The sequence below is a fragment of the Schistocerca serialis genome, chromosome 6 (assembly GCF_023864345.2).
Source record: "Schistocerca serialis cubense isolate TAMUIC-IGC-003099 chromosome 6, iqSchSeri2.2, whole genome shotgun sequence".
In the NCBI taxonomy this organism is placed as follows: Eukaryota; Metazoa; Arthropoda; class Insecta; order Orthoptera; family Acrididae; genus Schistocerca; species Schistocerca serialis.
In genome coordinates, this window is record NC_064643.1 from 360,553,868 (window position 1) to 360,580,987 (window position 27,120).

Here is a 27,120-nt window from a genome sequence, read left to right on the forward strand (position 1 = left end):
TTTACGCCTCTCCTGGGCCCGTCAACACCGACCTTGGACTGTTGATGACTGGAAATATGTTGCCTGGTTGGAAGAGCCTTGCTTTAAACTGGATCAAGCGGATGTTCATGTACGGGTATGGAGACAACCTCATGAATCCATGGACCCTGCATATCAGCTGGGGACTGTTCAAGCTGGTGAAGGCTCTATAATGATGTGGGGTGTGTGCAGTTGGAGTGATATGACACCCCTGATACTTTATATACGGCTCTGGAAGGTGACACGTACTTAAGCATCCTGTCTGATCACCTGCATCCATTCATGTCCATTGTGCATTCCGACGGACTTCGGCAATTCCAGCAGGACAATGAGACACACCACACGTCTAGAATTGTTACAAAGTGGCTCCAGGAACACTCTTCTGAGTATAAACGCTTGCACTTTCCACTAAACTTCTCAGACATGTACATTATTGAGCGTATTTGGGATGCCTTGCAACGTGCTGTTCAGAAGAGATCTCCACACCCCCGTACTCTTATGGATTTATGGACAGCCCTGCACGGTTCGTGGTGTCAGTTCCCTCCATCACTACTTCATACATTAGTCGAGTCCATGTCACGTCGAGTTGCGGCACTTCTGCGTGCTCGCTAGGGTCCTACACGATATTAGGCAGGTGTACCAGTTTCTTTGGCTCTTCAGTGTACATTAAATGTATTCGGAATTGCGAAAAAGGACAACTATTAGCTGTGGAATGGAATGACGAGAATGAAAATGACGTATGGTCGACGATATACGGAAGTATTGCTGTGGCGATGAGTCGTGCACGGATAGCCAAATGGTGTGGCGATCAGTGTTAAAGCCAGGTTCGAGTCCCGGTCCGGCACAGATTTTCACTGTCGTCATTCCATTCTACAGCTGATGGTTGTCCTTATTCGCAAGTGCGAATACATTTAATGGCTGTCATAGGTAGTTCTTCGTCCAACAAAAACGAGTGACTTTAACAATTTCTAAAAAATACTTGCAGTGTCTTTTAGCAGCTAAAATTATGACAATGCATATCTTCAGTTGTAGTCTTCCTGCTTAAAAATTTCAGGACGGGTTTTGACATGTCAGATTGGACACTTCCCTCAATAGTGGAACACCATTACATAAACTGGTCTTAGTCAGATCTCATCCTGAAAAATTTTGGTTTTTATAAACACATCTACGTTAAAAACAACGATATTAATTAGCTTCACTAATAAATGTTAAGTAGCTAGTATATAGGCCTACATTTCCGCTAAGAATTTAAAAAAACTGGTAATTATGCATTTCCAAAAACTGTCCAACTATTGTTAGCTGCAAAAAATGACAAATATAAGTGTGGTAGCATTGCTCTATTCTTTGTATAACAGACCTTTGTATCACACAAAAAAACATTACTTGGGGATTGCTTTGTAAACATAAAAACAAAGACGTAACATAAGAATCGAATAACTGATTATTAATTAGGATATAATTAATCACGATTCATATTCATAACAGCCCATCCGTACTCGACCTGGTTGGGCACCCGAGGAGAACTGAGCCTGGATGTTACATACGAGTTCGTCACTTGATGCTGGACCTTTCCCCTATTTATCTTCAGCCTCACAGAGAAAAACAGGCACTTGGGTGTTCGTCTTCAATGCATTCCTATACCATTCATCCGATTACAATGAAACTTAAGTGAGTTGTTGTGTGCCCACCTACAATGGTTTCTGTGCGATAGGAACCACACACCACACGTATGGATGGGGGTGACATAGCAGCTTAACTCAGGAACGTCTGGAACTATTTCAATCAAATTTTGTACATACGTGACTCATTATCCGTATAAAAATATTGGCGGGTAATACACTACCGAAAAAAATGCAAAACCCTCAAGGTCTGTGTTCCGAGGCACCAGGATATAACACACTGATAAGCCAAGACATTATGACCACTGCCCAGCGCTACTATGGGTGCCTCTTGTTGCCGCTGCGGGCACGTTAAGCGGTAACAAAAATATGTAAGCGGAACAGACACGGACGGGGAATCACCCTAGCGAGGCTAGGGGCTGCAGATGGGGAAATCCGTTGAGATAAGCGACTTTGGCAAAGGACAGATTATTATTACTCAGAGCCTTGAACTAAGTTGGTCGAATGTGCACGTGCTACTGTCGTGAGTATCTACAGAAAGAGGTAGAAGTACTGTGAAGCTACTACTACTAGGCGCTAAATGATTGGACGTCCACGACTATTCACAGAACGTGGGAATCGGAGACTTGCCTGCCCTATAATGTAGAATAGATGACGATCTGTGGCATCTCTGTCGAAAGAGCACAATTTTGATGCACGCACAAGTGTTTCAGAGCAAACCTTTTATTATACATTGTTTGACAAGGAGCTCCTCAGGAGACCTCACCTACGTGTTCACATGTTGACCAACGACATCGTCAATTATTGTGAGTGCAATGGGCACGGGACCATCGGGATCCGACAGTCCGATCAATGGAAACGTATCGGCTCTTCGAGTGAATCACATTTTTGCTACACTAGGTCGATGGTCGTCTCCACATACGCCATCATGGAACGAACGGCGGCTCGAAATGTACAGGGCGCCACGGTCGCAGCTGGTGGGAGCAGTATTACGCTATGGGAGAGATCCTCCTGTGCTTGCATGGTACCTATGGTAGTAATCGAAGACATGCTGATATTTGCGAAACACTTGCGTCCGTTCACGCTTGGTGTCTTCCCCGACAGGTGTCACGTTTCAGCAGTATAATTGTCCGTGTCTTGGAGTCAGAACCTAGCTACAGTGATTTGAGGAGCCTTATAATGAACTCACGTTAATGTCTCGACCACCAAATTCGTCTGACGTAGATCCTATTGAAACCATCTGGGTTGCTATCGGGCGACATCAGCGCGCACGCAAATCAGCGGCCCATTATTAACGCATTTCAATTGTTCAGAAACCTGTGAGATTTTAGGCAGTCAGCTGGGATATAGAAAGAAACATAACTGTGATTTTCTGATTCAGTGCGTCAGGTTCTTATGTCATGCATGTGGTAATCTATCATAGTGAGAGGAGAGAGAGGTGGCCCAATTGGTGGCCCTTATAGGTACTCCCACAATGGGTAGTTGGGTGGTTGAATGAGACATTATTTCAAGAGTGGTTGGAACATTTCAAGAAAATCTATAAACCCACCCTGAACAATCCTGTTCTGTTGTTGTTGGACAACCATGGTAGTCACGTTTCGTTGAATACTTTTCAGTTTTGTCGCATGAATCACATATATGTAGTGTCCATATCTCCCCATAACTCTCATAAAATGCAAGCTCTGGATATATCTTTCTATGATGAACCGCTGAAGAAAGCATTTAACGATGAACGTGAAAAATTTATGAGAGCAAACATACAGGGGTGGCGCACGAAATGTGTTACCATTTTGTTTTTGAATATAAGCTTAATTGTCAATACAATATGAAAGGAACAAATACTGGCAGAAGTAAAGCTGTGAGGACAGAGCGGGAGTCGTGCTTGGGTAGCTCAGTTGGTAGAGCACTTGCCCACGAAAGGCAAAGGTCCCGAGTTCGAGTCTCGGTCCGGCACACAGTTTTAATCTGCCAGGAAGTTTCATATAAGCGCACACTCCACTGCAGAGTGAAAATCTCGTTCTGGAAACATCCCCCAGGCTGTGGCTAAGCCATGTCTCCGCAATATTCTTTCTTACAGGAGTGCTAGTTCCAGGTTCGCACGACAGCTTCTGTAAAGTTTGGAAGGTAGGAGACGAGGTATTGGCAACAGTAAAGCTGTGAGGACGGGGCGTGAGTCGTGCTTGGGTAGCTCAGTTCGTAGAGCACTTGCACGCGAAAGGCAAAGGTCCCGAGTTCGAGTCTAGGTCCGGCACACAGTTTTAATCTGCGAGGAAGTTTCGTATCAGTGCACACTCCGCTGCAGAGTGAAAATCTCATTCTGAAAAAAATACTTATTTACTTCGTTAATTTTGATTCGCTAAAACTAAAACTCTCCCTCTCTCCCCATAGAGTGGGGCTTGAGAGAGAGGAATTAGGGTTTTACAAACAAAACGTATCCCAATCTGCGGAAAAAATTAATATTTGGGTCAACATTTCAAAATGGTTCAAATGGCTCTGAGCACTATGGTACTTAACATCTGAGGTCATCAGTCCCCTCGAACTTAGAACTACTTAAACCTAGCTAACCTAAGGACATCACACACATCCATGCCCGAGGCAGGATTCGAACCTGCGACCGTAGCTCCTAGAACCGCTCTGCCACAACGGTCGGCTGGGTCAATAGTTTTGTAAAACTCTAATTCCTCTCTCTTAAACCTCACCTTATGGGGAGAGAGAGAGAGAGAGAGAGTTTTAGTTTTAGCGAATCAAAATTTACAAAAAAATAAGTATTTTTTATTTTCCCGTAACCATTTTCCATGCAAAAATGAAAACATGGATTTTCTTGAATTACGGCTCCAAATACCAAGAATGAAAACAAATGTTTAAGACAAAATGTACGTAGTTCTTTATGTAGAATCTGATTCTGCAATAATGGGGGTTCCTATTTGAAATTTTAAATTTGCCTCCCGCCCTAACCCAGGCACTTCTATGTTTGGCACAGAAAATTTTACCACGTTCTTACTACATGAGCTACGAAGCGCACCATGGGCTCTACGTCGTGGAAGAGGTGATGCCGCACGTGAAGATAAGCCTTCATTTTACAAATACAGGACTTATCAGGCGTTTCGTAAAGATATTCTGGCGTTGGAGTGTTGCAGTTGTAAAGCGCATATCCGGAAACTGAAAGGGCACGGTTTCGAATCGCTGTCGGACTACGGAATAACTCCGTCTGGCTTTAACCTAGCTGTCGCCTCCCAGTCTGGAACTGCACGTGGTTCGGATTCCATATTAAACAGTACGTTTCCTTTCCTTGGTTGAATTATTGAGGTAGGTCTGGGGCATACAAGTCCCTGAAGAAGAGAAACTTGCACCAGGCTATTGAATCCACGGAATTAATAATATCTGGTGTTGGAATTGGTAAAGGTCTACTCAGAACGGTATGCGCATGGTCCTGCGAAGCTTCACGACAATGCTAACCCTCACACTAATTCGGCGAACTTTGCTTTATTGCTTATAAAGTGGTCCCAGCCTGGTATTAATTACCGCCTGAGAGGTAAAATGTAGGTAGTTCTCCAAATGGACCATAAATTGCTTCATTATTCATTTAGCAACAATAAATGAAATCACTGACAGCACAACTCAACAATGACTATGTGATGGCTTCTTCACTGTTGTAGGGACTACATAATATTATAATTATTTTTGGGAGCGATTGGACACTGTCGGGTACTTATGTTGCACTCTTCAGAGTTGACAGACAGCTCTCATTTCTTCTTTTGCGAATTCTTTTTCTATCTTCAGTCCACTTTGTTCCTGGTCTGGTAGTGACATCATTCTCTGGCAATACTTTCCAGTTGCTAATTTTTTTGTCTGCATAAGTTTCTGTCGAAAATGGCTGCTGCACTTATATGAAACTTTTTTAAGTCGTTTCTGACGTCCTGGATCCACGGTATGGTTTTGAGTTACTCTATATATATACCGCAATTATTATTATTATTAACAGTGGACAGGCACAAAGCATTGACAGCCTTAAGTCTTCCAATTTCTGCCAGCAGTCAACTGATTTACAGACAGTAAGTACAGTGCAACAAAATTTTAATTGGCTGATATTAAATAGGAGTGCAAGATGTGGGTGAAGCAAGTGTCGCTAGAGAGAGGAGTTTTACAGAGGAAGCATGCTTTGTAGTGAGTATCTACCTGTTACCTTTCTTTTCTGTGAAGGATTTGAAGGCAGCACTCACGATGCACTGAGATGTGTTTCATCAGTGTATAAAAAGCGGTTGTTAGCATTAAGCGGTACCAGTTGAGTGATTGGCTCAATAGTTTACGGTTTAATAAAACACCTACCAAAAACTAAATTCATTTATGTTTCATCATTTTAAAATCTTTTTCAAAAATGGTTCAAATGGCTCTGAGCACTATGGGACTCAACTGCTGAGGTGATTAGTCCCCTAGAACTTAGAACTAGTTAAACCTAACTAACCTTAGGACATCACAAACATCCATGCCCGAGGCAGGATTCGAACCTGCGACCGTAGCGGTCTTGCGGTTCCAGACTGCAGCGCCTTTAACCGCACGGCCACTTCGGCCGCAAATCTTTTTCTTTCCGAAGTTCAGTTAGGCGGTAATGCTAATGGTAAGTGTGAATGATGATGGGAGGGGGGGGGGGGGGAGGGGGGAGTTGCGGTCGGCAGGCGGTGGGTACTCTCTAACTTCCGATTGCACTCGGTCTTAACGGTCTCAGTTTTGCTCAGTACACTTTTTGCCACGAGCAGAGGAGTTGTAAGCTCCACCTGCTTGACCGTGGTCATGTTTTTGCTCATCAGTGCATCCAGCACTAGTGTGGTGCTGCATGCACTAATGAGCCAAAACATGACCACGGTCCATCACAAGGCTGAATGCCAGGTGGTGGTGTGGCAGGTACGTGACTCCGAAGGAAAATCACGTACGTGGAGTAGAAACAAATGGGGAATCATTCCTCTCAACAGGTTACTATTTGAGTTGTGAAAAGCCTCCATATTATTTCTTTTCCTCGGAACAAGTGAACTCCCTAGTCAGACTTCCTTCTGTCGTCGCATCGGCCACACATCATTGCTTGATAGGTCTCCGCTTCCGTTCTCTCGCAAAGCATGCACAAACACCTGAACCAGCTCATACACCTTCCTTTTAACCAGCATGGATTCCACACAAAATTTCCTTTTGGTGGCCAACTCCCATACCTTACAAATTTCCTATCCCATCAAGTTAACAACGGAATACCCACAATTCTGATGCCTCTGACCCTGAAAAAGTCCATTATATCATATATCTTTCCAGCCTTTTCTTCAAAATCCAGACATCTGCACTTCCCATCTTATTGGTTCCTAATCATACGTCATTTGTCACACAGACTTCAAAGCAATACTTTTAAAAATGGACATTGATGGATGGTCCAGATAGGAGGTTGCCAGATAGACGTTTGGACTCCTTAACAGAATACAACCATTCATTTCTTCTAGGGCATGATTTTTAGACCACGAATGTACCCATTGGTAAAAAAAAATTCTGTTACAGGAACGATTTACACTGTTTCTGGAAGATAATTCATCCCTGAAGCCTGATCTAATTTCAGAATTTCTGTAGTGGCTTCAGTTTTCGTGTAATAGCGGTTTTTGTAATTACTTACGACTGCCTATATACTGCATACTGATGAGCCAAAAGTTTAAGGCTATTGTACACCATGAGATTTAATGCAGCCCGATGGCGTTGTGCGCACTTGATATTATTAGGGAAAGGATACAGGGTTATTTTTTAGTATCTCTGAGGTTTCAGAAGATGGCTAAGAGAAAAATCAAAGCACCTATCAGCGTACAGAGCATCTCTCCATGAGCTCAACTCACATAACAGATCCTTAATAGGGGAGCCGTCTGTGGCGCGACAAACATCAGTATGTGCGTGTGTGCACAAAGACAGCATCCCACTTTGGAAAGTTGTCCATTGGGTTGATTTTTTGCAGTACGGAGCGACTGAGTTGTCTAGATGTTCTGACAAGCCTGCCTCCTAGTGCTCCTACGCCACGGTGCATATCACGAATCGAAATTTAGAGACCGTTTCTAACCACTGGTATGTGTGATTCTGCTCTATGTCTTGTAATTTTTGCGCAGTCATCTTCTGATACTCCAGGGGTAATTATGAATAACCTTGGGTAAGAGGAGCAGACGCTAATGGGGAATCGTTCCCAAATGCGGAAATCCACTGACTTGAGTCTCTTTGGCAAAGGACAGATTGTCACAGCCAGGCGACTGGGAGCGAGCATCTCGGAAATGGCCAAGCTGGTCTGCTGTTCACGTGCTACTGTCATCATCATTTGTGGGAAGTGACTGAAATTCATTCTGACCATTATTTTAGGTGACAATGTATTTGACATTGACGTTTCAGAAGATGAAGGTCGGAAACTTGACTGCTCTATAGAGCAAGGTAGGCAGGGCAGATCTGCCGACAGACTACAATGCTGGTGGAAGCAGAAGCATATCAGATCATACCATTCAGTACACACTGTTGATCATGGAACGCTGCAGCAGATGACCCATATGTGTTCACATGTTGACCCAATGACATCATCAGTGACGATTGCAACTGGCATGGGGTCATCGAGATTGGAACGTGGATCAGTGGAAACGTGTCGCTTGGTTGAGTGAATTACGTTTATTGACACACCAGGTCGATGGTCCCGTCTTGGTAGGCAATCATCCAGGCAAATTGTTGCTCAAGACATGCACCATGCCTTGGACATAGATCATTGAGGGCAATGCTATGCTATGGAGAAACTTCACCTGGGCTCCCATGGGATCTGTGGTAGTAGCTGAAGGCACCATGACAGCTTTGGACTACCTGGACGTTAGTGCGAACCACCTGCATCCCTTCACACTTGATGTCCTTTCCAGTGGCGAGGGTCTCTACCAGCAGGATAGCGGTTCGTGTCACGAATCCACAATCGTGCTAAGGGTTTGAGGAGCACGAGACTGCACTAATAATGACTTTACCATCAAATTCACCTGGTCGAAGTGCAATGGAACACATCTTGGACGCCGTCAGGAGAGGAGCATGAGACTGCACTAATAATGTCTTAACCATCATATTCACCTGGTCGAAGTGCAATGGAACACATCTTGGACGCCGTCAGGCGCTAGCTGCCCATAATTTACGGGAGTTCTGTGACCATTGCGTAAACACATGATACCTACAAAGGAATTGCAACTCCATGCCTTGCCGAATCGCTGCTGTATTGCATTCCAAAGATGAAGCAACATGTCATTAACCTGGTGGTCACCGCGTGTTGACTCATCAGAGAATGTATTGAAGTGAAACGTCGACTACTGAAAATCTAGTAATAATAAAGGAGCAGCATACGAAATATGGTGTCAAAAATCATGTGGAAAATTAATAAGGAAAAAGGACTTCGCGGAAGATCTCAGTTCAGCTTATTCAATCATTATCATTAAAGACAATGTGCAAGCTTAGTCTGCACAAAGATGTGGAACGAAATCTTTCATAACAAAATGTAAGGAAATACTCTGGTATTCACAACAAGTGATTTAGGGAAGCATTTATGATATGAAGGCAGATGGCTGGGTGAGGATATGAAGTTGCTCCTCCCACCTAATGTTGCAGTATATTATACACTGAATCACATAGACATCTTCAACTTTTGTAGTCCTGTCTTCCTCAGTTGCGTGTAATATTACGGTATATTGATAATTTTTACTTATATAGCTTGATCGAACTGAACCACTAGAGCGAGCAGTCGCAGAACAGATGAACGAAAGCTCCAAGTCACACTGCCACATGAGAGACACAGAGTCTGAGTAAATACTGGCGAAATAAAAAAATACGCAGATTATTTTTTTAACGAAATTACAGAAAAACTTAAAATTTTATGATTATGTGGTTACTCATGAAATGTATGCATTTTGTTCTACACGGCATACAACTGATTTATTGCTTCAGTTTCTGAGCTTTCATTTTTCTTACATGTAGCTGTAACAGATATCTTACCTGCAGAAAAAGTTAGGACAACGAGAGCAGCCAGTGCATGCAGGAGCTCCATAGCCTGCAATAAAAAAAAATCATGAGTATCGAGTGATAGTGATGAAAACGTATTTTATTTTTAAAAATTTAAAGTTCACAAATTAGCCTTGATTTACCAAATGAAACGTATGGAAGGACTTTCTTTCAGTGTACTTCATTCTGATGCTCTCTACACTATGGCATTAGAGGCAACTGTACTGTAAGTGTGGATCCTTGCTCTTTATTAAGAACTCCTGATACGTTGGCAACTATAAATAATATTGTCAACTAAATTTCCCTCAGGGAACTACGAGGGTTGGCCAAAAAGTAACGCACCGCATTTTTTTTCAGCCGAAAACATTGCTACGAATGCGAAAAGTTTCCGTCACTTTCGACAGATAGCGTAGCTGCAGGACAGTTTCAAAATGGCGTCTTTAGGCGATGTACGTTACAAGCAACGTGCCGTCATTGAATTTCCCACGGCAGAGAAAGAAATTGTGGGGAATATTCACAAACGCTTGTGCAAAGTCTACAGGGCATCTTCTGTCGGCAGAAGTACAGTTAATCGCTGGGCACGGAGGGTGAGGTCATCAGAAAGCGGTTCGACGGACCTCCACGATATGCAGCGTCTGGGGAGACCATCCACAGCTGTCACACCTGACATGTTGCAGCGAGCTGATGTTGTCATTCGCTGTTAAAGGATACTATTCGTGGAAGACATTTTGAGGGCAGTGAGGAGGTGAACCACACCGTGAAGCACTGGCTCCTCCAGCAGGACAAGTATTGGTACCGACAGCGCATAAACGCCCTTGTTTCGCGATATAGGAAGGCCATAGAACGGGATGCAGATTACGTGGAAAAATAAGGTGTGCAGATAAAATAGCATTCTTTCGTGTGTGTGTAATTCTCATTGTGTTCAATAAAGAACTGTTGAAAAAAAATGCGGTGCATATTTTCATAAAAAAAAATCTCATCTTCTGCTTCACCCCCTCAAGTGTTCAATTTCCAAACAAAACTGAAACACGTATATTTTTATTTGCAAACCGAGAAGTCAGATACCAATGCTCATAGGAGTAGCTTTAAAAAAACGTTGGTAGCCTAGTTCTTTAGTAATGATATATTTTCAAAAAAAAAACTTTCACTCACTATTCTAACCTTATAGGGTTAAATTTCCAAAAATGCTGAAACACGTATTTCTCTATTTCTGACCGAGAAACCAAATTCAAATTTTGTAGGTCTAGCTTCAAAATTGCTTAATAGCGATACTTAAAAAACAAAAAACCTTCATCCCCTACTTCACCACGTTAGGGTTGGAATTCCGAAAAATCCCTTATTAAAGGACGCCTACAGCATAAGATCCACTACTCCTCCAAGTTTCAAGTTTCTATCCTTGGCGGTTTCGGCTGGGCGATGGTGAGTCACTCAGCCTTTCATATATAGAGAAGAAAAGACATTTTTACTCTTTTGAGACAGTAATCATAAGCTGGACGTTTAATACTAACTACCAGAAAATGTAAAGCAAATGACTTAGTGCTAAACTTATGTTATGCATACTTATTTGTTGTTCGTACGAGTCAAAGTGAAGTATAAAAATAAGTATATAAATAAATTCTCAAAGCTTTACTGAATCATAGAATTAGTTTTATATAACACTTACATTTGTTGCTTTGGTAAATAAGTTCGTAGCGTATTTCCACACGTTTAACAAGCGCATCAGATGCACATAATCATCGATAATCAATTCTCCTGCGCTATTTACAACAGTTCGCCAACGCTGGGGTAAGTTTTCGATTCCGTGACAGTAGAAATCAGGTGGTTTTGAGACCTAGAACTAGCGAGACATGTTGGGACCGCATTTTCATCCGGAAAAGATGTTCCTTGAAGGCTGTTCGACAGAGAGCGTAACAGGTAAAAATGTGAGGGCGTAAGATCAAGTGAATAAGGTGGATGCGGGATAACTTCCCAACCCAATTCCCGTATGATGTTTTTTGTCTGTATAGCAGAAAGCGGGCGGGCGTTATCGTGGAGTTGCATCATTCCACACCGTCTTCCTGGTCGTTATTCTTGTATTGTGCCTAAAAGATGTCTGAGTTGTTGACAATAAATGTCATAAGCAGTTCTTAATACATCACACCGTCGCTATTCCACCGAATGATAGCATTATCTTTTGTACACTCATGCTCATAAATTAAGGATAACTGCAGGATGTGGTGCCACACAACGTGGCACTACACAAAATTGGCGCTAATAGCACAGGCACATAGGGAACACACACGACACAGATCTGTAAGTCCACGGTATTGGTGATAAGTTGAGAAAACCGACCCGAAACACATGTGCTACAAAATGCCACTGTTTCCTGCGCATGTACACCGACATCAATATGGGATATGATCACCGTGCACGCGGACACAGGCCGCACAACGAGTTGGCATACTCTGAATCAGGTGGTCGAGCAGCTACTGGGGTATAGCCTCCCATTCTTGCACTAGTGCCTGTCGGAGCTCATGAAGTGTCATAGGTGTTTGAAGACGTGCAGTGATACTTCGACCGAGAGCGTCGCAGACGTGCTCGATGGGGTTTAGGTTTGGAGAACAGACAGGCCGCTCCATTCGCCTGATATCTTCTGTTTAAAGGTACTCCTCCACGATGGCAGCTCGGTGGGGCCGTGCGTTATCACCCATCAGCATGAAGGTGGGACCCACCGCACCCCTGAAAAGGCGAACATACTGGTGCAAAATGACGTCCCAATACACCTGACCTATTACAGTTCCTCTGTCAAAGACATGCAGAGGTGTACGTGCACCAATCATAATCCCACCCCACACCATCAAATCATAACCTTCACACAGTCCCTTTCAAGGACATTAAGGGGTTGGTATGTGGTTCCTGGTTCGCGCCAGATGAAAACCAGGCGAGAATCACTGTTCAGGCTACATCTGGACTCGTCCGTGAACATAACCTGGGACCACTGTTCCAATGACCATGTACTGTGTTCTTGACACCACGCTTTACAGGCTCTCCTGTGACCAGGGGTCTGTGGAATGCACCTTGCAGGTCTCCAGGAGAATAAACCACGTCTGCTCAGTCGTCTGTAGACTGCGTGTCTGGAGACAACTGTTCCAGTGGCTGCGGTAAGGTTCCGAGCGAGGCTGCCTGCAGCACTCCGTGGCCGTCTGCGGGCACTGATGGTGAGATATCGGTCTTCTCTTGGTGTTGTACACTGTGGACGTCCTGTCTGCTGAAATCGTTGCCATAATCTTGAGATCACACTTTGTGGCACATGGAGGGCCCGTGCTACGATTTGCTGCGTTTGAACAGCCTCCAGTCGCCCTAGTACTCTACTCCTCATAACGTCATCAAATTGTGTTGTTTGAGTCATTTTCAACACAAAGTCACCATTACCACGTCTGGAAACGTCTGCACACTTACTCGCTGCACCGTACTCTGACATGCACCAACACACCTCTGCACATGTTGACTGCTGCCAGCAACACCATGCGACGACCGCAGGGCAAATGCACCGCATGGTCATACCCCAGGGTGATTTAAGCCCGCGACACAGGATAGGAATGGTCGGTGTTGTTCACGAGCCAAATGATGACGAACAAGCAGAGATGCACATATGGCCACCTGCTGCTTTTCGTGCGGCACCCTTACACTAGATTTTTGGACCTTCCCGATTGCGCGCAAATGTCGCACTGTAGTGGAATGGTCCAGTGCACCACTTTTGCCAGTTCTCGAAAACAGTGACGTGCGTCATTAAGGATTAATGCGTTCAAACAATCTTCATTAAGTCCCAAAGGTATTCTTGAACATGGAGAGTCCCTAATGTCAAAATGCAAAATGATCCTCCTTACAATGAGGAAACCATTTTCTTGCCGTGCTCTGTTCAATGGCGTTATTTCTATATCCGGCGGATATGTTTGTGGCTGTCTCCGCTACTCACCCCTCTATTGAAATTAAACAGAAGACTATGTAGGATATGTTTCGATTTCTCCACTTGGCACTCCATTTTATAGCGTCCAACCTTCACTCACTATTTCCAAATGCCAATATTTAAACTCAAATAGCAACAGTTCACTACAAATAAAAAATGATAATAGATAAATAAAGTCGTAGCAATCGGAATACCAAACGCCACGAAATTATGCAACAGCCTAACACGTACCCACTCCGCAAGCAACTGTACGGTGCGTGGCGGAGGGCACCCTGTAATACTGCTAGTCATTTTCTTTCCTGTTCCACTCGCAAAACGAGCGAGCGCCATAATTACTGGTATCTTATCTTCGTGGTCCTTATGCGATATGTACATTGGCGGCAGTAAAATTGTTCTGCAATCAGCTTAAAATGCTGGTTCTCTAAACTTTCTGAACGGCGTTCCTCGAAAAGAACGCCATCTTTCACCGAGGAATATCCGTTTGAGTTCCTGAATCTGATCTTGTCTTTGCCGCCTGTAAGGCAGCGATATACAGGGCGCGAGCAGGGCTGGTTCGAGAATGTTTTTGACCACAAGTGACATATTATTTGGTGCCTCATGCCGCCCCCCCCCCCTCACCTGTTCCCTCCCTCTATCACGCCCCCTTCCCTTCTACGCTGACGCGCCAGAAAAGCTGGTATTGGCATGCGTATTCAAATAAAGAAAGATGTAAACGAGCAGAATACGGCGCTGCGGTCGGCAATGCCTATATAAGACAACACTATCTGGCGCAGCTCTTAGATTGGTTACTGCTGCTACAATGGCAGGTTATCAAGATGTAAGTGAGTCTGAACGTGGTGTTGTAGTCAGCCCACGAGCGATGGGACACAGCATCTCCGAGGTATCGATGAAGTTGGGATTTTCCCATACGACCATTTCACGAGTTTACCGAGAATATCAGGAATCCGGTAAAACATCAAATCCCCGACATCGCTGCGGTCGGAAAAAGATCCTGCAAGAACGGTACCAACGACGACTGAAGAGCACCGTTCAACTTGACAGAAGTGCAACCCTTCCCCAAGTTGCTCCAGATTTCAATTCTGAGCCATCAAAATACGTCAGCGTGCGAATCATTCAACGAATTATCATTGATACGGGCTTTCGGAGCCGAAGGCCCACTCATGTACCCTTAATGACTGCACGTCACAAAGCTTTACTCCTCGTCTGGACCTGTCAAAAAATGGTTCAAATGGTTCTAAGCACTATGGGACTAACCTTCTGAGGTCATCAGTCCCCTAGAACTTAGAACTACTTAAACCTAAATAACCTAAGAACATCATACACATCCATGCCCGAGGCAGGATTCGAACCTGCGACCGTAGCGGTCGCGCGGCTCTAGACTGAAGCGCGTAGAACAGCTCGGCCACTCCGGTCGGCCCTGGACCTGTCAACACCGACATTGGACTGTTGATGACTGGAAACATATGCCTGGTCGGACGAGTCTCGTTTCAAATTGCGTCGAGCGGATGGGAGTGTACGGGTACGGAGACAACCTCATGAGTCCATGGACCCTGCATGTCAGCAGCGCACTGTTCAAGCAGGTGGAGGCTCTGTAATGGTGAGGGATGTGTGCAGTAGGAGTGATATAGGACCCCCGATAACGTCTAGATACGACTCCGACAGGTGACACGTATGTAAGCACCCTGTCTGATCACCTGCATCCATTCATGTCCATTGTGCATTCCGACGAACTTGGGCAATTCCAGCAGGACAATGCGACACCCCACACATCCAGAATTGCTACCGAAAGGTTCCAGGAACACTCTTCTGAGATTAAACACTTCCGATAGCCACAAAACTCGCGAGATATGAACATTATTGACCATATCTAGGATGCCTTGCAACGTGCTGTTCAGAAAAGATCTCCACTCTGTCGTACTCTTACGGATTTATGGACAGCCCTGCAGGATTAATGGTGTCAGTTCCCTCCATCACCACTTCAGACATTTTTCGAGTCGATGCCACGTCGCGTTGCGACACTTCTGCTTGCTAGCAGGGGCCGTACACGATATTAGGCAGGTGTACTTGTTTCTTTGGCTCTTCAGTATATAAGCAGCACTCTCTGCTGTAGCAAGGAGAAGAAGGGAACCAGCGGAAAAATGCTTATGTTGGAGCACGAAAAAGGCGAGTATGTTCTTCTTTAAAAGAGTCTGACTGAAAAGTAGGGAACCAGTTGCAACTTGCGTTTGTGGGCCAACAGCGAGTTGTGTAGCTTATGATTCAGTTCTGTAATTCATTTTAATAATTAATCACCATTTTGAGACTGGTCATCATGCATTATGTTTCGTGGCACCGTTGTTACAGTTTCTATAACGCCACACACCGTCAGGTGACTTGCGGAATATGGATGTAGATGTAGATGTAGTGTTTTGTCCACCTTCTATAATGAAATAATAAAGAACCAGTTGTATAAAAGAAATTTAATTTCTTCACCGGTTTCGGGCAATTAGTGCCCTTCTTCGGAAGGTTATGTCTGTCGCATTATTTTCGAATGTCAATAATAAAGTGCATTCACGAGAATGTCATGCCCGAAAGTAGGTATACGTCAGCGTAATTGTTAGAGATTCCCTGAATAGCTATTACATATTTAAATAAATTTACAGCAGTCTTTGAATAAATTTTATCTACATAAGTAAATGTGTGTATAAACAGAACAGTATTCACTGCTAACCAGCCTGTCTTCTATTGTTATACAAACTGCTTCCGTTCTTTAGGTATGTCGGACATTTTGTGACATTTCTGCTTGCAATTGAGTACGGCCATAAAACCGAAATCATGATTGTGTGAAATAAATCAACAGCAGCTTACAGTTTAGTGGCGGAAATTTCTTTCAAAACGGTTGCGTATGTAGCAGGGATGCCGCGAGTCCGCAGTTAGTATCGCGAACTCGTTTATTCGTCCTCCTTTCTAAGCGGGTCGAGTCCACTTGTACTTGACAACCGACTGAGGTGACGAGTAGGCTATGGCGGAGAATCGCGAGTAGAGGCTACGGGCACAAGGAGACGGCGAGTTCGGAGATGACGTCACAGGACTTGTTGAAGCGTTTAAAGCGACTGTACGCAGCTCACTTCTACCCTCTAATAGGAAAGCGGCCTACTATATCGTCATTTTTTCCTTTATTGCATTTCGATCCCCCACCCCCAGAGGGGGGCGGGCTGGCAGCAGCGTAATATGCTCCTCTACAGCCTGTTAAAAAACAGAATGAGAATATAAACAAACAAGAAAAACCGGCAATAAAACGGTGACATTGTAAAAAACTGTAAAATGGCGGAAAGTTGTGGAATTTAAAATATAAAAAGAACTGCAGTGACGATGCGGATGAAGACACGAAGTATACAAGCACAATTAAAAAACGCGGCGTCAGTCTGGTTTCTGTTCGCACGAGATAAAAAACTCAACTAGCAACTGTATGGTGGCTGTCTGCAACACTGATAGGGGACGCACAACACTGAACGTTCACTTATAACAGCACTATACAGGTGACACGACGGCAGATGTGGGGGGAGGGGGGGGGGAGGACCCCGACCTATGAAGGAGGAAAGGGGGGAGGAGAGGAAAAGAAAAAAAAGGGGAGAGCCAAAAGAGGGAGGGGACATAGAAAAAGAGGGGGCTCGGTGGACGTGAGAAGGAGTGGGAAAGGCAGTGGAAGGGAGAGCAAAAGTACTAGGGGGAGAGAAGGGAGGCAGAGAGAGGGTAGGTGGGGAAAAAACAAGACAGTAGGGGGGGGGGGAGAAGCAGCCCAGGGAAAGGACAGAGGAAGGGAGGGGGAGGTGAGCATCAGAGTTGATAGAAGGAATAAATGGAAGGAGAGAGGGCATAATCTGGGAGAGGGAGTCAACGGAAGCCACCCTGGGAAAGGAGATGAGGGGTGTAGAGGTGAAGGGTAGGGGGGACACAACGGTGAAGGCATGGCAGAGGGCGGTGGTTGGAGAGGAGAGGAGCAACCAGCAGATGAGGGGGATCAAGGTGGTGGGAGGTGTAGAGGATGCATATGTGTTTGAGGAAAAGGAGCAGATGGGGGAAAGGAATCAGTTCTTTGAAGATCCACGTGAGGGACAGGAGGCATATACAGAAGGCGAGGCGGAGTGCATGGTACTCGAGGATCTGGAGGGACTTATAGAAATTCGGGGGGCGGGGGGCGATATCGAGGTGGGATTGGCATAGCAGAGGATGGGAACTATATCGTCTACTCGTTGGCAATTTTAAAGCGACTGTACAGAGCTCACTTCTGATCTCTGACAGGAAAGCAGCCTACTATGCGAATGCATGGTGTCTGTTCCTTTGGACATGTCCAAAAGGACAGACACCACTCTATCATATGACTGATTCACCTAGGTGGGCAACAGATCCACTTTCTTCAGTTAGGGTGCACAAATTCGTCTGACCTCCTGCGGGAATCTCAGATTAGCAAGCATGGAGAAAATGGATTGGGACTGTGCCGCTCGGTGGGAATGTGGGTCGGCCGTGAGGTGTGCTGAGATTGTCTGCATTGTGGGGAACCATGTGTTCTGGATGGCGTGGTGTTTAAAGCAAATTGCCTAGTAAGCACGAGATCCTGGGTTCGAACCCTGGTCTGACACACATTTTCACTCGACGTTACTGATTCCGTGTAATGTCCCGATATAGTTGACATCAGTAATCCCTTTCCTTCCCCCTCCCCCCCCCCCCTCCACCGTCAATTTACATATAAAGCGACATACACTGCTGAGTTCTGACTGCTCATGACACAAGCCTACATCTCAATACATTTGATTCTTCATGAATGTTTATAGGACTATTTTTTCTAGTTTTGGTCAGTACTATTCCTGAATACTGTGAGACACATTTTTAAACTCCTTGTATAGATACAACCAATTATTTTAGGATTTTCACAAATGTTGACGATCTAGGATTTGAAACCTTGTCCGTAACGGATGTCGAAGCTGTCCACAAACAAAGAAGTTTGAAGGCATTAATGTATTTTTGGGCACGACAAGATTGAGTCCTTACGTTTTGCTCAAGTGCATCGACTGATAAGAAACAGAATGCCTGAGGTTGGGGAGTGTCTGTATCGTCAGTCTGAGTACATGACAGTTCAGTTAACTGCATGGATTGTGCTCGCCGTTTACTAATCCAGCAACTGCTCGACACTACAGACCCCTCTTTCAGCAGGTCAGATTTAGTTACGAAGGGCTTAGCAGTTTCATGCTGAGGATGTGATTCGTATATAGTTCAGAGTGTGGCACTTACGGATCATTGCCTTCAATGGCATCTATTAGTATCATATGCAAAATATGACACGTGTAGAGCTGTACGTTTTTCATTTTCCTCCACTGGAATACGGCTGCACTGAAAAAAATTTGACATTTCTCAACACAATGAGTAACTTCTTTCATTATCATTATATTCTTGAAGTTTTAAATCAATGTTAACTACAAAATGGAACGTTTCGTTCATGTTATCACAGTAGGTATGCATAATAAATCGGCTAAGCCAATGATATTCAGAATTAGAGTATTATCATATATATATATACCCGAGCGAGTTCTAGAAAGTAGTTAAAGGAAGCCAGTGCTCGGAATCAAGTTGTTCCAACAGTAAGTGGGTTATCCTGCTTTTATTTCTCAAGGCCTCCAAATATTCGGATAAAAAGGGAAAAACTGGGGGTAGGGAGGCGACAAGAAAAGGTCCTGTGGAACTGTTTACGTTGGACGGGAATATACATACTTTAATCTATTGTGCCATTCGTTGTTAGCAGTTGTTTAGTACCGTACTTACCAATTGGAAAGGTTGAAACATATAAAGATAAACATGCACACAAAAAGTGAAATATGTTCCTCAAGCTGCTGAAACAGTGTTTCATTAGAGGTAATTAAAGTGGACGAAAATTTATCGATACCAACTGCGAAAACTATTTAAAGAGCACAGTGGACAATTTCTGAGCCGTCAACTGACTTACAGAATGAACATATAAATGTTATCTACCACTTGGCATGGGATTCATAAAGGTGTTTTTGGCTCAGTTTCAACAAAATTTCTTCCGGCAGCATTCGACAAACAAGGCATTGATTGAAACTATACTAGTGCCATTATCATTATCATCACCAACATATCCCATTTACTATAAGCTGCTGGATCAAATGCCTCCCATAGACAGGTACATATATTGCAGTCTTCATTTGTTCCGTGTTCACTCTGCACAACTGTTCACATTATTTAATTGGGAAATCTGTGAAAATTAGGACTGACAAAACTGTTACACAGCATCTCCCAGTCATCTATAAAGCTAAAAAAAAGGTCTTGGATTACCACACTGACAGTTTCAAGAACGACTTCGTCCCTGAAGTTCGAAAATTCCAAAACTGAAAAGTTAAAGCAAAAACCTGAAAATGTGTAAGTGTTATTGATTATTATACTAAGGTACCATCTAAGTATATACATAGTTAAGGCTCACCGGCCACTTGACCATCTTCTTCTTCTGTGCGAATGCACAAACAGTGCCCGAACTCTTACGGGAGGGCGGGAGCACTACGAATGTAGTGCGGGACGATACGTTGAGAATGTGAGTTTCGCGGGAGGCGTGCCAGAGATAAAATCCCTGCAGTCGCGCTATCCTCTGTGTCCTCGGTTGCTCAGATGGATAGAGCGTGTGCCGTCTAAGCAGGAGATCCCGAGGTCGAGTACCGGTCGGGGCACACATATTCATCTGTCCCCGTTGACGTATGTCAACGCCTGTAAGCAGCTAAGGTTGTTCATTTCATTGTAATTTATTGATTATTGACATTGCTCTTGCTCGTCTTCCTGGTATATATAGTGATGACTAATTAAGTAATGACTATTTCGCTGATACAGCCTGTGGATCAAGGAGCGATCCTGACTTATAAGCTCCTTCACATATGCCTGCTCCCTGACGACTGCATAGTGTTCTGCAATGCTGAAGACAATGGCAAAGACAATATAAGCGAACAGGTTCTAATGAAACTGAAAACTTACATCAAGTGCCATCAACAACTGAGCTAGAAGCTGAAAGGTCGTTACATTTATGATCCTTGAGAATCCATGGATAAAGTTTTGTGCCACGATGAAGTAGAATTTCGTCTTGAAAGAACAGAAGATTTAGATTTCTAGAGTGCATTTGGAGTTATATCCATGGAGGATATTCATGATTGGCATGATAAATACACTACTGGCCTTTAAAATTGCTACACCAAGAAGAAATTCTAATGATAAACGGGTATTCATTGGACCAATATATTATACTTGAACTGACATGTGATTACATTTTCACGCAATTTGGGTGCATAGATCCTGAGAAATCAGTACCCAGCACAACTACCTCTGGCCCGAATAATCGCCTTGATACGCCTGGGCATTGAGTCAGAGCTTGGATGGCGTGTACAGGTACAGCTGCCCATGCAGCTTCAACACGATACCACCGTTCATCAAGAGTAGTGACTGGCGTTTTGTGACGAGCCAGTTGCTCGGCCACCATTGACCAGACGTTTTCAGTTGGTGAGAGATCTGGAGAATGTGCTGGCCAGGGCAGCAGTCGAACAATTTCTGTATCCAGAAACGCCCGTACAGGAACTGCAACATGCGGTCGTGCATTATCCTGCTGAAATGTAGGGTTTCGCAGGGATCAAATGAAGGGTAGAGCCACGGGTCGTAAAACATCTGAAATGTAACAGTTCAAAGTGCCGTCAGTGTGAACAAGAGGTGACGGAGACGTGTAACCAGTGGCACCCCATACCATCACGCCGGATGATACGCCAGTATGGCGATGACGAAAACACGCTCCCAATGTGCGTTTACCACGATGTCGCCAAACACGGATATGACTATCACGATGCTGTAAACAGAATCTGGATTCATCCGAAAAAATGACGTTTTGCCATTCGTGCACACAGGTTCGTCGTTGAGTACACCATCGCAGGCGCTCCTGTCTGTGATGCAGCGTCAAGGGTAGCCGCAGCCATGGTCTGCGAGCTGATAGTCTATGCTGCTGCAAACGTCGTCGAACTGTTCGTGCAGATGGTTGTTGTCTTGCAAACTTCCCCATCTATTGACTCGGGGATTTAGACGTGGCTGCACGACCCGTTATAGTCATGCGGATAAGATGCTTGTCATCTCGACTGCTAGTGATACGAGGTCGTTGGGATCCAACATGGCGTTCCGTATTACTCTCCTAAACCCACTTATTCCATATTCTGCTAACAGTCATTCGATCTCGACCAACGCGAGCAACAGTGTCGCGATGCGATAAACAGCAATCGCGATAGGCTACAATCCGACGTTTATCAAAGTCGGAAACGTGATGGTACGCATTTCTCCTCCTTACACGAGGCATCACAACAACGTTTCACCAGGCAACGCCGGTCAACTGCTGTTTGTGTATGAGAAATAGGTTGGAAACTTTCCTCATGTCAGCTCGTTGTAGGTGACGCCACCGGCGCCAACCTTGTGTGAATGCTATGAAAAGCTAATCATTTGCATATCACAGCATCTTCTCCCTGTCGGTTAAATTTCGCGTATGTAGCACGTCATCTTCGTGGTGTAGCAATTTTAATGGCCAGTAGTGTATGAATAAGATTTGAGTAACTGGGAGGAAATAAAGGAGTTCTCAACGAAGAAGAGGAAGTCACTGTATACACTATATGTTATATTCCTAATTATACTTTCAGATAATTATTTTAGAAAACATTTCAATAACTCTGACTTTCAATAATTCGTGCTGGAACGTAACAAGTAGTTCTAATTAGTGCGGCTTTACTATACACGATTTCGTCAGCAGTTATTATGCCGCCATGACACTTAACTGGTTGATCACGTCTAGGATCGCCATAACTAGCTAGAACCTCGTCGGGACACTCTTAAGATGAGGGATTTATTTAATATAATAACTTTTTATTTAGAACACAATTACAGGCTACTTGTTGTGGCAGAAGTAGTTGCTACATCATATTTTTCGGAAGATTTCACCTTTTGCAGTAAGTCTTTCTTCCCTTTTACATACTTATAAAAATCCATGCAAGTCAGCTTGTAGTTAAACTAGCACTGTAATATTCATTCCACAGTCTTTGACAGCAGTCGATTTCTTTCATCAGTCTACTGGGACGACTTCAGCAAAAATACCCTTCCCACTGTGGCATTGTGTGCAGAAATAGAAAACAAATACTTGCATATTTTTAGCAGTTGGCATTTGCGTTCAAGATTTTAGGTTTCCTTAAAAAGGAAAGTATTTACACTTCCATTCTTCGGAGTCACGCTTAGTTTCTAAAAAGCTCTTCAGATACATATTTTCCTGAAAACAATTGTCGTCTGAAATCTTCACACCATTTTTATAGTCAGGTATGTAATATTGTTTTTAATCATCTCTCAATCTGGGGTTACCGGTAGCGTCGTCAACTCAATTACTTGATATTTATTAAAAGAAATATCCCGTTTCTCTAAACAATCAAGTGCAATGGCATATAAAGCCAGTGTTTCTTCCACAAATTTCGATATCAAATTAATTATTTCGTGGTTAGGGTTCTCATTCTTTAATTTGTTCATATCTATCTTGGTTAGCATGACAATAAAACTGGAAGGCTTCCTCTCATTCAGACACTTTTGAGTGTCGATTAATGTGTTTCTTATTTCAATTATCGAGGCTTTATTCTTCTCCGCGCTTTTTATACATTTTCTCGAACAGAGCGTAGTTTGACTGCAGAAACATGAAGTAAATGTCAATGACTGGGCTACTGAAAGAATCTGAAATTTTTTTAGGTGTACCATCTTCGACATCAAAAAACTGTTTTAATGGAATCCAAAGCTTTAAGAATTCTCTCAGCTGCGGACGTTAACAACAGCCATCTTGTTTTTGAGTGAGATACAAGAGTCTGATGATTGACTTCAACGTGTAAGCAGAACTCTTTCAGTGCCAGTCCTTACCGTGTATGTTGAAAAATAATTGAATATTTTCGTGACGACTATTTCAGTGTCGACAGTTAAGCCTCCAGCAGCGCTTGATATGGTATTGTGGAGAATATGGGCAGGGTATCCAATTCCTTCTACATTTTTTCTTAGTTTTTCTTTTTTTAGTTTGGCGAAGCACATTCCGCTGGTCACGTCGATGAAGCGCTCCGAAGTTGGTATTGGTATTATTTCCATAAAAGGAGATTAATTTATCTAATGGAATCTGCAGTTATCTTGAAGTGTCTGGACAAAACTTTGCAATTGTCTCGATGTTTCGTCATTCAACGAATCAAACTTCAACAGCTTCTGTTGGATTCCATCAGTTTCAGTAAAGTATTGAATAACTAAAAACACCTTTTCAGCCTTATGGTTCGATGATTCGGTGCGTACACCGTAAGATGAAACTTCTTGCAGTTGTTTTATGCATTCGGACACGGAGCGTGTTGGGAGAATATTTTTAACAATTACTGGAGCTTTGGTCCTGGCTACAAACTGCATTGCGGCGACTTTGGGGTCAGGATACATTGCGGCATTCAGTTTTATGGTACAATCAAGAGAGCTGAAGGACTGATGATACTTGACAATTTTATAAGCTGTTGTTAGTCCTGCAGCAGCAACGAGCAATTCTTCCTGGGTATTTCCTTTAATCGTGAATATAGAAATAGGTTTTGAAGTCGATGCTACCGTGAATCTATTTGTGTGATTCTTCGTAGATATGTGATGCCCCACATCTGCCACCGTGAGTTACTCAGATGAAACAGCTACAAATCTTACATAGCGCTTCCTGATCCGTATGTCCTTTCTTGACAAAAGACCACTCTTTTGTAAAATCATCCGAAAAGTGACCCCTTCTCTTCCCATTCCAAGGCTTTTTCTTAAGCTATGATAAGATGATTAGACGATGAAATGAAATGAGCGTTTGGCGTCATTGGCCGGGAGGCCCCCTATGGGGCAGGTCCGGCCGCCTTGGTGCAGGTCTTATTACATTCGACGACACATTGGGCGACCTACGCGCCGGATGGGGATGAAATGATGATGAGGACAACACAAGACCCAGTCCCTGAGCGGAGAAAATTCCCTACCCAGCCGGGAATCGAACCCGGGCGCCTTAGGACGGCAGTCCGTCACGCTGACCATTCAGCTGCCGGGGCGCACGATTAGAGGATAAATAGTCGACAATAACACATTCGTCATCAAAATACACGCCACTATACACCTCACGCCCTATGCACCCGAAGTAAACACTAACTTGCATTCGTTGTTCGTATTAAGTTTAGAAATAATCGTCTTATCAGATCGCTGTTCCGATGGGAGTTGCCTGATTCTTCTGTGTGGCTCTGCTAAAGTAGTTCCAGCCCCGGATTACTACTGGTGTGTGACCGCTAGTCGTGCAGCAGGTCCGGCCAGTATGTGGTCGACCGCCAGTGCATCTGGTTGCCGTGTCCACTGACGTGTTTATTTTCGGACTGCCCAGTTGTCGTGTAGAATCACGTTGCTATTCGCCGCAAGCGCTGTTTTAGCGGCGGGGTTCCGGCAATCTGGTGCAGTTCCCTCGTGGGGATATCTCGTGGCAGATGGAGTGCCAGCCTGAGGGCTTTGCTCTGTACGGTTTGCCCATACTACTCCGGCGTACTCCAACATAGGTCTGATGAGTGTTAGATGGAGAAATCTGATATTTTCTCGAATGCCGGAGCTAAATCGAGAAGGTGCTTGCATCCTGGATACAGGAAAAGCAACGTGCAACGACATCTATGAGACGACGAGGTCAACATAGACTTGTTGACGTAAAATAACTAACGAGGCTGCATTTGTGTGCTGCGCTAACAGATCGCGTACTTCAGTACTTGAGCCAAGGTCGTCACAGTATTTTCCAAAATCGCGACAAAAGTGGATCATGTCAGATTGTCGGGACAAGAAGGTCCATAACGGTGACGGTCCCAATATATCAGGACAGATGGCCACCTACTCACGTCACAACGGACCGCAGGTGGATAACACAATCCTGTGTGAGCAGATTAAAATTTTTACTTGGCAGCGGAATGTTCGCTGTTTTGAATCGTCGTAGTGCTTTAAAACTTTATGCTGGACTAGACTCCTTGTGGGCTCTCCTCTTAACGATTGGCCTATCGAGTATATACGCATTCTGTCGTCACTGGGCGTCGCATGAAAGATGTGATGAGCAGTATTTGCTTGGGCTGACTCCATCTAATAAAGGGAACAAATTACGTGGATGAGTCTGCGACCATTATGAATTTTTTACTAATAATGCCATCTATATCGCTTACTGAATTTTCATTTACTACTTTTCCGCAATAGTTCTCATCAGATCAAAACTTGTAATTCGTAAAGCAAAGTTCAGTGTCAGTTGCAATAAAATCAGTGCCTAAGTAGGAATTCAGCTAAATTTGATCTGATGTTGTTAGTAGCCAAAACGTCGTAATAACAAAATGCCTTAAGCAATCAAGACAGCAAAAAACTGAAAATATAAAATTGTATTTCAAAATATAGAAAATAAACAGAAACGATGAAGAAAAGAACACTAACTTTTTGGACATTTATACATAAAGAATGGCAATAGCCTGTGAAATAGATCTTCAAATATCTCTGGGAAAAGCAGTTAACGACAAGCTGTATCTGAAAAAATATTTTAAAAAAAGATATACACAACATAAAAGAAGAGAAACAGTAGAAAGAGATGTTTTGAGAAGGAAAGTGTTCAGTTTAGGAGGATTCCAAGGCAGGAGGAGTACGAGAACAATTGTGAAGTGATCTGAAGAACAAAAATATATATGTTGAAAAGATGAAGGAATGTCGGAGGAAAACAAAAGAGTAAATGAGAATGAACTGATATTATCAAATGGTCCTTACACTGTAAAAAAGAGGTCTGACTACATTAGCTAAAGTCGATCCTATGCGAGACTTTGGAGTAATTACAAACAGGAAAATTGCCTGCTATAAACATTACCAGTGAATCAGATAAAACGCAATCACTGTGACTCGCTGTACAAAATAACAACTCTACACGCTTTATCTCTTCTGTAACTCATATGGCCGCTCACTGATCTCAAAATGAACTACCCACTGGTAAGCTACAGCGAGGAAAAATGCTTTCTCGTAAATGTCTAGACATCTTCAGCGTATTGTGAATCTATACATATTACTAAAAGTCCCCCCGCCCCCTTGTTTTTCTGTTTGAAGGCTGCTCTCGGGAACGACAATGGGGATCTTGGTGCGATGAACCAATGTAATTGTGTAATTGTGGTATTGATCTCAAAATGAACTACCCACTGGTAAGCTACAGCGAGGAAAAATGCTTTCTCGTAAATGTCTAGACATCTTCAGCGTATTGTGAATCTATACATATTACTAAAAGTCCCCCCGCCCCCTTGTTTTTCTGTTTGAAGGCTGCTCTCGGGAACGACAATGGGGATCTTGGTGCGATGAACCAATGTAATTGTGGTATAGCATTGTTGATTGAGATATCCCATGGAGCGGGTTCTGCCACCTGCCGGAAAGGGTGTTCGTTCTTCCTCCGCATACAGTGGC

General features: G+C 43.7%; 1 protein-coding gene across 1 annotated transcript in view; it reads right to left on the reverse strand.

Moving 5' to 3' along the window:
* The window catches only part of LOC126484284 (lysosomal acid glucosylceramidase-like), a 269,423-nt gene that overhangs the window by 193,053 nt on the left and 49,250 nt on the right, over positions 1–27,120 (reverse strand). The window contains exon 2 of the mRNA XM_050107711.1: positions 9,651–9,705. Within this exon, the coding sequence (XP_049963668.1) occupies positions 9,651–9,702 (52 nt within the window). The 5' untranslated portion in view covers positions 9,703–9,705. The remainder of the gene's footprint in view (positions 1–9,650; positions 9,706–27,120) is intronic.